At 44.3% G+C, this 13,268-nt stretch overlaps 1 protein-coding gene across 1 annotated transcript; it reads left to right on the forward strand.

Annotated features, from left to right (window-relative positions):
• Nucleotides 1–210: 210 nt before the first annotated feature.
• LOC130110548 (dead end protein 1-like) lies at nt 211–12,663 on the forward strand. The gene is made up of 4 exons (XM_056277690.1): nt 211–241; nt 313–638; nt 1,726–1,840; nt 12,197–12,663. The coding sequence occupies exons 1-4, from the start codon at nt 211–213 to the stop codon at nt 12,661–12,663; spliced, it is 939 nt and encodes a 312-aa protein (XP_056133665.1).
• The last annotated feature ends 605 nt before the right edge of the window (nt 12,664–13,268 follow it).

Genomic DNA, 13,268 nt, shown 5'->3' on the forward strand with positions numbered 1-13,268 from the left:
TTTAATCCAAATTTGGCTGGGTGGTTAGTAACACATTTATCTGTGGTGTGACAACCCCGAAATGCTTATTATTGCTTAACACAGTTTTTAACAAAGTATTATGGACAAACATTGTGATCAAATTGTAATTTCCTTGACTTGGATGTTGATCAATTCTCACATATAAAAAAAAATCTTGAAAAATCTCCTGGTAACTGCTAACTTGGCCATATGTCTTCCAAAAATAATGAGGTGGCGCAAGGTGAGTCATTCTAGTCATTTTATCTTCCTGCACTTTGCTCTCCCTGACTGTGCTATACTCTTCTCTTGTAGACTGGCAGGGCCCAGCCCCAGGAGCAGGCTGTGAGGTGTACATCACAAAGATACCATGGGACACCTACGAGGATCAGTTGATTCCCCTGTTTAACACCGCGGGGCCTCTCTGGGAGTTCCGCCTCATGATGAACTTCAGTGGACAGAACCGCGGCTTTGCCTACGCTAAATATGGCTCACCAGCTCATGCTGCAGAAGCCATCTGTTTGCTGCACGGCCATTCACTGAAACGTGGGGTGCACCTTAAAGTGTGCCTCAGCACAGAGAAGCGTCAGCTCTGCCTTGAGGGGTTGAAGATCAGCTTCAAGCAAGAGGAGCTAATGCAGGTTGGTTAGCCAGATATTATATGGGGTTGGAGTTGGGTGTGTGAAAGGGCTGGTTGGTTGGGCTTGGTATTTTTCTTTTTGATGCTGCATAAATGCTGTTTTAGCATAAGTGTGGCTCTGAGAAATGATTGCTCATGGCCAGTCACCAGTTTCATGACTTCATGCTTGAGTTGTTGATTGTCTTTTACTTTTCAGTCTTGCAGGGAGCATATGCAGTTACCGAGAGGTCAATGAAAATAATGACAACGTTGTTTGATTTTTAAAGTGTGCTGCTGCTGCCCAGTACAAGTAGTCAGCACCAACCCAGTATTGTAGTCGGTAAGTAATTTAACAATGAGATCTTTGTATTTACAGTGTTTAGGCAATTGTAACATTTTAAAGTAGCCACAAAACTTTGTGTGTCCTTTCTGGTGTATTGATAATGGCATTGAAATGTATTTAAAGAGTCACAGAAAGGTGAATCAGTTCATCTGGACACAGTTTTTAGTGGGAGAAACGTTTCATCACTCATCCAAGTGACCTCCTCAGTCTCAACTGACTACAGGTATCCTGCCACCTTATAAACAGCACAGTTGCATATGACCAAAACCAACGGTTGGTTTCATATGCAAATAGGCTTGACCGCCAACTAGAGTTTCAGTGGCCATGTGTACGATTTCACAGAGGATTAGGGAATAGTTGCAATCAGCAATGTAAAATGGAGACATCATCATCATGGAATAATACATAGACAACTCGTGACCTTTCCCGTTGCTCCTTAATACTTTATCTAATAAGTCCACAGCATTGGGAGCTTTTGTACTAGTTCCAGAGAGCCCCAATAGTTGAAAGTTTACCACTTTTAGCCAATCCCAAAGATTGTCACATAGTCTATCCTAAAACACATTTTGCATTGTTTTAGCTAAGAGTTAACAGAGCTAATGTGAAATAGTTGCCAGTTACCTCCACAGCTTTGTTTTTTTTACCATCTGTAAATTTGTCTTTTCAGCCAAACTAAGGTTTGCATAAATTGATGAAATGTGCTCACATATATTAATTTCTTCTTCTTTTTGTTGTTCCTTTTGATAATTAATCTCTCCCTTTCAAGGTATTGCGTGTTCTGACAGAGGGGGTAGAAGATGTCTCCCTGGACACGGGGTCAGCAGTGGTTGTGTATTCATCCCACCATGCTGCACCCATGGCCAAAAGGGTGTTGGTGGAGGGTAAGTGGACTAGTACAGCTGTGTCAAAGTAGGTTTAATCAGTTCATCTGGATACATCGTTTATTGACAGATAACGTTTCATCACTCTTCGAAGTGACCTCTTCAGTCTAAACTGACTGCAGGTATCCCCACCCTTATAAACAATACAATGGTTGCAGTCACAGCACTCAGAGATGGTGACAGATGTACTCTTAGGCCCCCCCCCCTTGGTTCAGGGTTGGTCATTCCTTCTTAACATAGTAGATGGCCTCTTTGACTCCCCGTTCAAACCAGTATTCCTCCCTATGAAGGATGTGCACATCCTCATCCTTGAAAGAGTGGCCACTGGCCTGTAGATGGGTGTAGACTGTGGAGTCCTGGCCTGACGTGTTAGCTCTCCTGTGTTGTGCCACCCTCTTGGCCAGCGTCTGTTTAGTTACGCCAATGTACAAGTCACAGCAATCCTCAATGGCACTTACCGCATACACTGTCCTGCTCTGTTTTTGCTGGGGGACCTGATCCTTGGGGTTGAACAACTTCTGGCGCAGTGTGTTTTGGGGTTTGAAAGCAGCTGAGATGCGGTGTTTGGAAAATGCGCATCTCAGCTTTTCTGACACTCCTGCCACATATAGAATCACGACTGGTTTGCACTTAGGTAGCTGTTGTCCTTCTCCTCTCTTCGATTGGCTGGTGCACTGTTTGGGCGTCTTCCTGGCTTTAACAGATGCCCAGTTAGGATAACCACACTTAACCAGGGCCGGTTTAGTGTGGGATTTCTCCCCTTCCCCGGCTGCTGTGTCGGTGGGGACGTTGTCAGCTTAGTGGTACAGCATCCTGATGACTCCTAGTTTGTGCTCCAGTGGATGATGAGAGTCAAACTTAAGTACTGATCAGTATGTGTTGGTTTGCGGTAAACATCAACAATCAAATGTCCCCCATCACCAGTTGCAATTTCACAGTCTGAAAAGGCTAATCTGTCATTTTTCACATTCTCCCTGGTAAACCTGATGTGGTTGTTAACAGAGTTAATGGGGTCGGTGAAATGTGGTACATCCTGAGATTTAATTTTAACCGGAACCAATGGCTCGGTGTTGTCCCTGGATGGAACATCAGAGCCCTCTTTTCCACTTCCTCCATATACAAGTTGGCCACTACAGGTGAGACTGGGGAACCCATAGCGAACCCAAGCCTCTGCCTGTCATCATTATTAATGATTCCAATCGTAAACCCCGCACCCTCTTCTCCACTGTAAACAAACTCCTCAAGCCCCGTGCCAATGCCCTCCCCAACTCTACTCCTGAACAATGCAACTCATTTCTCCAATTTTTTGCAGACAAAATCGCCGCTATCAACAAATCACTGTCCCCAACATCTGACTCGGCAGCACCTACTCCGGCCCCTCTTCTCCCCATTCCTTTTGACCTCCCTACCCCTCCCCCTGATCGCTTCCTCTCCCAGTTTGTTCCAGTTGCCCCTACCACTATCTCTGAACTCATCAGCTTATCAAAATCCACAACCTGCTCCTTGATCCCCCTCCCCACCCTCCTATTGAAGAAATGCCTCCCTGCCCTATACCCCTACTTCACCAACCTTTTCAATTCTTCACTGTCCCATGGAATTGTCCCCTCTGCCTACAAAACAGCCGCTGTCACCCCAATTCTCAAGAAACCCGGTCTTGATCCATCTTGCCTCAACCACTACCGGCCAATCTCCAATCTCTCCTTCCTCTCTAAAACCCTGGGACGCATTGTTGCCACACAACTCCGAACCTACCTACACTCCAACAACCTACTTGAACCCCTCCAGTTCGGTATTCACCCACTCCACAGCACTGAAACTGCACTCCTTAAAATACTTAATGACCTCCTCACCTCTGCTGACACTGGAGCCCTTAACATCCTCATCGTCTTCGACCTGAGTGCAGCCTTCGATACTGTGAGCCACAACATCCTGCTCACCAGGTTTAAAGATGTTGGTATTAAAGGCACCGTACTCAGCTGGCTCCAGTCCTACCTCTCCAACAGGTCACACTTCATCTCACTTCACAACCACTCCTCTGTTCCATCCACAGTCACACAAGGTGTTTCCCAAGGTTCTGTTCTTGGCCCTCTCCTTTTTCGTCATCTACATCCTTCCTTTTGGTCAGATTCTCCACCATTTCAACTTGGACTTTCACTGTTATGCTGATGACACCCAGATATACCTCAGCACCAAATCCCCTCACAATCCACCCCTCTCTCACATCAACTCCTGTCTGTCTGCAATTAAAGTCTGGACGCAGCAAAACCTTCTCAAACTCAACAGTGACAAAACTGAACTCCCCTTCATTGGCTCCAAGAAAAAGAAATGGAAATAGATGATCCACTGGGGCAAGAAATATTTATGGGCACACTAGGTGAAAAACAGCTACAGCTAGAATAAGTAAATAAGACAAGTAAGTAAATAGAATAAGACAGCTATAGCTAGAATAAGATCCCACTAGGAACCAGCAGCAGATGTATAGAGAAAAGGACTAATACTCAAGCAGATGGAATAAGACTAATAGCAACTTGTTAAGCAAGAAAGTTGATACTTCCTTTATTCTAGATGAACCAGCAATTCAGAATCACTCCAGAAGTTAAGATGTACACTGGATTAAAACTGAATCAGGCCAGACTTATAAATCCCTGTGATGTTCTGGCCACAGGAATATATCTATAAGCTAAAAGGATACCTAAGTCAAAACAGCTCGGCAACAAGAAATATTTAAGGACACACTAGGTGAAAAACAGCTACAGCTAGAATAAATAAATAAGACAGGTAAATATAATAAGACAGCTACAGCTAGAATAAGATCTAACTAGGAACCAGCAGCAGATGTTTAGAGAAAAGGATTAATACTCAAGCAGCTGGAATAAGACTAATAGCAATTCGTTAAGCAAAAAAGATGATACTTACTCTGTTCTAGATAAACCAGCAATTCAGAATCACTCCAGAAGTTAAATGCACAACTCTGGATAAAATTCCCTATCTGTGAACTAGGACAACCAAACTTGACAGATAGCTCATAAATGGCCCTTGTCTGAGGGCTCCTTGGACCACGTTTATTCCTGCTTACAGCTATGTTTTTCATTTTATATTTGCACGATTGAATTGTTGAAACATTGGTCTGACAACAAGGGAAATAACTTGTGACAGCTTGGAAAGAAAAATGGCAGGAACAAATAGACTCCAAGGGGGTTGTCATGGATTGATAACTAATGATGGCAGCATTCATGGTCTGCAAGGTGAGTGCACCCAAGTTAGCTACAGAGAAACATGTTGCGATACCCAGAGAGTCTGCAAGAGGAAGTATGGAAGAAGAATCACAGGTGGACAACACAGCTTTAACACAAACTAGGAGTCATCAGGATGCTGTACCACTGAGCTGACAACATCCCCACTGACACAGCGGGTGGAGACGGGGAGAATACCTACATTAAACAGGCCCTGGTTAAGTGTGGTTATCCTAACTGGGTGTTTGTCAAAGCCAGGAAGACGCCCTAACAGTGCACCAGCCGATCGAAGAGAGAAGAAGGACAGCAACTGCCTAAGCGTAAACCAATGGTGATTCCGTATGTGGCGGGAATGTCAGAAAAGCTGAGGCGTGTATTTTCAAAATGCAGAGTCTCAGTTGCTTTAAAACCCCAAAACACACTGCGTCAGAAGTTGGTCCACCCCAAGGATCAGTCCACCCCAAGGATCACCCCCCTGGTCCAAACAGAGCAATATAGTCTATGCGGTTAAGTACCAGGAGGATTGCTGTGGCTTATACACTCACTGGCCACTTTATTAGGCACACCTGTCCAACTGCTCGTTAACGCAAATTTCTAATCAGCCAATCACATGGCAGCAACTCAATGCATTTAGGCATGTAGACATGGTCAAGACGATCTGCTGCAGTTCAAACCGAGCATCAGAATGGGAAGAAAGGTGATTTAAGTGACTTTGAACGTGGCATGGTTGTTGGTGCCAGACGGGCTGGTCTGAGTATTTCAGAAACTGCTGAGCTACTGGGATTTTCACGCACAACCATCTCTAGGGTTTACAGAGAATGGTCCGAAAACGAGAAAATATCCAGTGAGCGGCAGTTCTGTGGGCGAAAATGCCTTGTTGATGCCAGAGGTCAGAGGAGAATGGCCAGACTGGTTCGAGCTGATAGAAAGGCAACAGTAACTCAAATAACCACTCACTACAACCGAGGTATGCAGAAGAGCATCTCTCAACGCACAACACGTCGAACCTTGAGGCAGATGGGCTACAGCAGCAGAAGACCACACCGGGTGCCACTCCTGTCAGCTAAGAACAGGAAACTGAGGCTACAATTCGCACAGGCTCACCAAAATTGGACAATAGAAGATTGGAAAAACGTTGCCTGGTCTGATGAGTCTCGATTTCTGCTGCGACATTCGGATGGTAGGGTCAGAATTTGGCGTCAACAACATGAAAGCATGGATCCATCCTGCCTTGTATCAACGGTTCAGGCTGGTGGTGGTGGTGTAATGGTGTGGGGGATATTTTCTTGGCACACTTTGGGGCCCCTTAGTACCAATTGAGCATCGTGTCAACGCCACAGCCTACCTGAGTATTGTTGCTGACCATGTCCATCCCTTTATGACCACAGTGTTCCCATCTTCTGATGGCTACTTCCAGCAGGATAACGCGCCATGTCATAAAGCTCGAATCATCTCAGACTGGTTTCTTGAACATGACAATGAGTTCACTGTACTCAAATGGCCTCCACAGTCACCAGACCTCAATCCAATAGAGCACCTTTGGGATGTGGTGGACCGGGAGATTCGCATCATGGATGCGCAGCCGACAAATCTGCAGCAACTGCGTGATGCTATCATGTCAATATGGACCAAACTCTCTGAGGAATGTTTCCAGTACCTTGTTGAATCTATGCCACAAAGGATTAAGGCAGTTCTGAAGGCAAAAGGGGGTCCAACCCGGTACTAGCAAGGTGTACCTAATAAAGTGGCCAGTGAGTGTATATTGGGGAAACTAAACAGCCACTCACCAAAAGAATGGCGCAACACTGGAGAGCTAATACGTCAGGCCAGGACTCCGCAGTCTACAACCATCTACAGGCCAGTGGCCACTCTTTCAAGGATGAGGATGTACACATCCCTGATAGGGAGGAACGCTGGTTTGAATGGGGAATGAAAGATGTTAAGAGGTAATGACCATGCCTGAACGGGGGGGGGGGGGGCTAAGAGTACAGCTGTCACCATATTATAATGCTGCGATTGTAAACTTAACCTAATCCCCTCTGTGAATAGTACACATGGCCATCAAAACTCTAGTTAATGGTCACACCCATATTTGCTCATGAAACTGGTCATTGGTTTCGGTCTTTATGCAACTGTATTGTACTCTATTATTTATAAGGGGTGGGGATACCTGTGGTCATGTCTAGACTGAAGATTTCCCTTCGTTGACTGATTAAATGTATCTGTCGATAAACATTGTATCCAGATGAATTGTTTCAGCCTTCTTTGATGTTGAAGAAATCATGCAGCCCTCACTTAGAGACCTTTTTCATTGACTGTAAACCATTCTTTTCACTGCAGGAATTTTCATCATTTATTCTGCTCGGTGTCTATATCCCACCCAAGGCCTGTGTTAAAGAGGCGTTAAAACACCTGGTTAATTAAATTACAAACATGGAGTGCACATATCCAGACTCCCTACTCACTATCCTTAGGGAATTCAACTGAGCAAACCTCAGCCATGAACTGACAAAATACAGACAATATGTTAAAGGTCCCACCAGAGACAAAAACACTGTGGATCATTGCTACACAGTATTAAAGGATGCCTATCACTCTGTCCCCCGTGCAGCCCTGGGATTCTCTTATCGATGTCTGATTAATCTTATCCCAACCTACAGGCAGAAACTCAAATCTGCAAAGCCTGTAGTTAAAACTGGGGAAATGGCCCAGTGAGTCAAAACTGGAGCTCCAGGCCTGCCTTGATTGCACTGACTGGAGTGTTTTTGAGGCTGCATCTGCAGACCTGGATGAACTTACTGACACTGTGACATCTTATTATCAGCTTTTGTGAGGACATTTATGTTCCCACCAAATCTTTAACAACAATAAGCCTTGGTTCACAGCAAAACTCAGGCAGCTTCATCAGGCCAAAGAGGAAGCCTACAGGAGTGGAGGTAGGATCTGGTATAACAAAGCAAGAAATACACCCACAAAGGAGATCAGTGTGGCAAAAAAGTGCTACTCTGCAAAGTTGAAAAACAGGTTGTTTTGTCAACCACCCATCATCAGTCTTGAGTGGTTTGAAAGACATTACCAACTACAGGAGACCACCCCCCCCCCCAAAACGGCAGGGAACCATCAACTGGCTGACGACCTAAATGGGTTTTACTGCAGGTTTGAAAAGCAAATTTTCACATCCCTCAACCTCTCCAGCCACAATACACAACCAACTGCACTCCCTGCCAACCACTCTAACCTCCACCTGCTCTTAGGAGGGATGAGGACGTGCGCCAGCTCTTCCAGAGACAGAGGATCAGGAAGGCACCAGGCCCGAATGACGTATCACCCTCCTATCTTAAAGTCTGTGCTGGCCCCCATTTTCAAACTGATCTTCAGCAGATCACTGGAGCTGTCTGAAGTCCCCTTCTGCTGTAAGAACTCCACTATCATCCCAGTCCCCAAGAAACCCTGTATCAGAGGATCAAAAGACTACAGAGCCATTGTCTTAATGTCTGTGGTCACGGACTTCCGGTAAGATGACGACTTGAGTAGCAGCACAACTTTCTGCCTCTTGCAAGTTGGCTAAAATAAATTCTCTAAAACACTAAACTCGACACAAAAAAGGTGAGAAATGAGAAGAGGAGTTAATTCGAGTAAAGGTAGCCGTACAATCCAAAAGGGTAACGCACCAGATACACAGGGAGCGAAGAAATAGTCGGAGCAAGGTAGTAGCAAACATGAGGTAGAAGAAGCTACGATGGCGGCGGATACAGCTGAGACATTACGTGCTGGATTAGCAGCTATCACTAAAGAGATACAAGAATTCAAACAAGAGCTACGAGGTGACTTTGCCAGCCTCAAAGATGAGGTGAAAAGGGAAGTGAAGAAAGAGATTGCTTGCTTCTGAGAAGAGATGACACAGAAGTTTGCAGAGAGCAACGTCGAAATACAGGCGCAGAAAGCGCACATGATTAAGGCCCAGAAGCGCATAGCCGAGCTAGAGGAACGGCAGGCAGACTCGACAGAACTACTGATGGACATGTCGACCCAAATGCGCCAGATGTAAGAAAAAATAATGGACCTGGAAGGGAGGTCAAGGAGGAACAATATTCGAATCTTTGGTGTGCCAGAGGAAACGGAGGGAGGCTCCATTACCCAGTACGTGGAACAATTCTTGAATACTCAACTTGACCTAGAAGAAGGGACCAATCTCCAGATACAAAGAGCTCACAGAGCCCTCGCTCAAAAAACCCCTCCGACAGCTCCCCCCAGGTCAATAGTGGTGAACTTTCAACAGTTTGATATAAAAGAAATGATTCTCAAGAAAGCATGGAAAAAGAATAAGATAGAGATAGGGGACAAACGTATTTACTTTGATCACGATTACGCAGCTGAAGCGGTCCAGAAAAGAAAATCATATTTGGGCATTAAGAAAGTGCTCAAGGGTAAAGGAATTCGTTTCCAGACACCCCTCGCCAAAATAAAGATCCACTGGAACAACGGAACGAAGACATACGACAATGCCAGGGAAGCTGCGATGGACATGAAGACGAGAGGCTGCGACATCGAGATACCAGACGATGACACGGCAACCACGGCCACAGAGCAAGTGGAGGCGACTGGGTTGCGAGCAGGGTGGCAACAAGTCCAAGGCGCGAAAGGAAGACGTGAAGCTGCACAGCGAGCGAAAGAGAAGCTCCAGGCCTATCGGAGAAAGTAGGATTGGTATTGTTCTGACTGAGTTGAGCTCCATTACAAAAGGCTTTTTCATCACATGCCACTGAGAGAGGTAGGCTATACGGTTGCCAAACATTGGATATGCCTAGACAAGGCTGTAGGCCTATCCCATGTGATGGGCAAAATGTCAAGTCTAGAGTGGGGCCCTTTCTGAAAAGGATTTCCCCTTCACCTACCAACGGGGACTCGGGGTGGTTAGGCCCCTTTAGTTGGAAGTTATTTTTGCTGTTGATTAATGTGTTTTATATTTGTAGTTTTTTTGTTTGGAGCTCTGTGGGAATATATGGAAAAAGAGTATCAATATGTCTAGATGGTTCACACTACTAAAATAATTTCGCTGAATGTTAATGGTCTAAATATGTTAAAGAAGAGGGAAAAGGTTATGATTAAGCTAAAAAAGGAGGATGTACAAATCATATTCCTCCAAGAGACCCATTTAACACAGACAGAGCATGGGAAACTTAAGAAATATGGGTACAGACATTCATATTATAGCTCCTACAAGGAAGGGCGTAGGAGAGGTGTTGCAATTTTAATATCAAACAAAACTCAATTCGATTATGATAGGGAGATTGGAGACAAGGAGGGGAGATATATTATAGTGAAGGGTAGGTTAGAGAACAAACCAGTGACATTGGTAAATATATACGCCCCTCATGAAAGTGATAAAAGATTTTTTAAATCATCGATTGAGACTTACATTACCTCGGATGGAAGACCAGTGGAAGAAATGGACATGGTTTAAGGAGCAAACATGCGACAACATAATTCATGACAACACTTAAGACTGGAAAGTTAGACCCACAGGAAGCACTTGTAGTTCATTTTTTTGTGTGGTTTTTTGTTTGTTTGTTTTGAGTTGCCCTGTTGGGCTTGTGTGCAAGTAAATGTAGATAATTTAATGTTTACTTCTGAATACGGATGCCATGTTTGTATTGACCTAAAAACTTTCAATAAAAACTAAAGTGATAAAAAAAAATGTCTGTGGTCATGAACTCCTTCAAGAGATTGGTGTTGGCCCACCTGAGGGAAATCACAGGCCCTGTGCTCGACCCTCTGCAGTTTGCCTACTGACCATACAGACAGATGACTGCATCTCAGGTGACCCATCTGTTAAACTCTTTAAGTTTGTGAATGACACAACCATCATTGTCCTTATCCAGGATGATGACGAGTCTGCATATAAACAGGAGGTCAATCAGGTGGCCCTCTGGTGTGGCCATAACAACCTGGAGCTGAACATGCTCAAAACAGTGGAGATGAAAGTGGACTTCAGGAGGAGTCCCCCAGCACTGCCCCCACTCACCATACTCAACAGCACGGTGTCTACAGTGGAAACTTACAGACTTACAATCTCCCAGCTAAGGTGGGTATCCAACATAGAAACAATCATCAAAAAGGCCCAGCAGAGGATGTACTTTCTCCGCCAGCTCAAGAAATTCAACCTGCCTCAGGAATTGTTGATTCAGTTCTACACTGCAGTAATCCAGTCTGTCCTTTGCACATCCATCACTGTCTGGTTTTGATCGGCCACCAAACAGGACAGGGACAGACGACATCGGACAGTTAAATCTGCAGAGAAAATCATTGGTGCCAACCTGCCCTCCATTTAGGACTTATACACCTCCAGACTCAGGAAATGGCCAGGCAACATCATTGCAGACCCATCACATCTTGGTCACAACCTGTTCCTACTCCTCCCCTCTGGCAGGCACTACAGAACCCTGTACCCCAAAACAACCAGATATAAAAACAGTTTCATTCCTTGGGCTGTTATTCAAATGAATGCTTAACACTGTCAAATGAATCCCAACCATTTTGTATATACTATACTGCACTGTACATTGTACATACACTGGTATGCTGTCATGTCTACCTACCTCATGCATGTATGTAAGTAATCTGCTAACATCTGTTTCAGCATCTCTAATATATTTTTGGCACCATTGTACTTTATCACCTCTTATTTTGCCTGTATAAGTCAATCTTTGTGTATATATCTTAAGTTTGTTGTGTTGTAGTGTTATTCTATGTTAAGTACACCAAGAGAGCCACGGAACCAGAGTCAAATTCCATGTATGTACAAACCTACATGTCCAATAAACATGATTCTGATTCTGATGTTCATATGCCTACTTATGACAGAACTTTGTGGCTTGATTTTACAAGGTGCATTAAGAGAATTATTCAGCAGCTTACATACTCACGCATATCACATGCCTGCAAACTTTCAACGTTATTAGTGCATAACACATGTTGCATGTTATACCCTCGCTTCTATATATCCTATATCAATGGAAGTGTTGTAGTTATGGTGCGCTATCTAGTAAACAGGATATCGGCTCTGGCCCTAATTCAAGGCATTCCATCTCATTCATATCTATGTTCTCTTCTCTGTCTCCAGCCTTTAAGAAGAAGTTTTCCTTCACTATCTCGGTTAAGTGGCATCGCTCAACCACGTCCTGGAAGGGGAATCTGAAAGCTTCCCAGATGTGTCCTGAATACGTTCAGCTGCTGCCTGCCAAGCCACACAGGCACATCCTGGACAGCCCCAACTTTAAATGTACCCTCTACTCCCCCTCATTCTCCCCTCAGGTGCATATGGTACCCACAGAGAAATCCTCAACACTGTCCTTGCTTCATAACTTGTGCCAGATGCATGGACTTGGGAACCCACACTTTGAACTCCACTGTGAGTATGTGCAGCCTGATGGATTTTTGTACTTTAACTATAAGGTGCATGTGCCTGGGGTGACCATGTCTTTCAGTGGTGATCTCAAAGTCCTACCAGCACCCAGTGTAAAATTCGTGATGGAAGAAGCTTGTGATGATGTGGCCAAGAAGGTCCTCCAGACCTTCAACAAGCTCTAGCTATCGACCCAATTCACCAGTCAGTTGGCTACCTCTATTTAACACATTTCCCACTTAACCATTGTTTGTTTGTAGCGCTATCTATCCCTTTTAACTGTCAAGGACAACGCTCCTGAGTTCTCTATACAACTCGGTATCCAATAAACTATTGAAGTATGCTAACTTTGCTTCTTATGTGTTTAAAGTATGTTCTAAAGGCTCTAAATGTCTTACAGTGTCATCTGGTAACTCCAACTAAAAAGGTTGACTACCCCTTTAAGGCGCTTAAATGTGGCATATGACCCCTTTAAGGCCATCTAACATGGTCTAGACACCTCAATGTGTCACCGAGTAACTCATATTAAAACGGTGGACTAGCCCTTTAAGGTTCTAAAATATGGTGTATTAGCCCTTTAAGGTTATATACTATGGTCTACACATCTCTGGGTGTCACTAGGTTACTTCCAGTAAAAAGGTGGACTAGCCCTTTAAGGGGTTCTCAACATTTCACTTACCATAGCCTAGACACCAAAGGAATAAACACATATGAATAATCCACACTCACACAGGTACATAGAATTATATATACAAATGTATTATGAGTAATAATTATTAGAATGAATGAA

This window comes from Lampris incognitus, chromosome 1 (assembly GCF_029633865.1).
Source record: "Lampris incognitus isolate fLamInc1 chromosome 1, fLamInc1.hap2, whole genome shotgun sequence".
Lineage (NCBI taxonomy): Eukaryota > Metazoa > Chordata > Actinopteri > Lampriformes > Lampridae > Lampris > Lampris incognitus.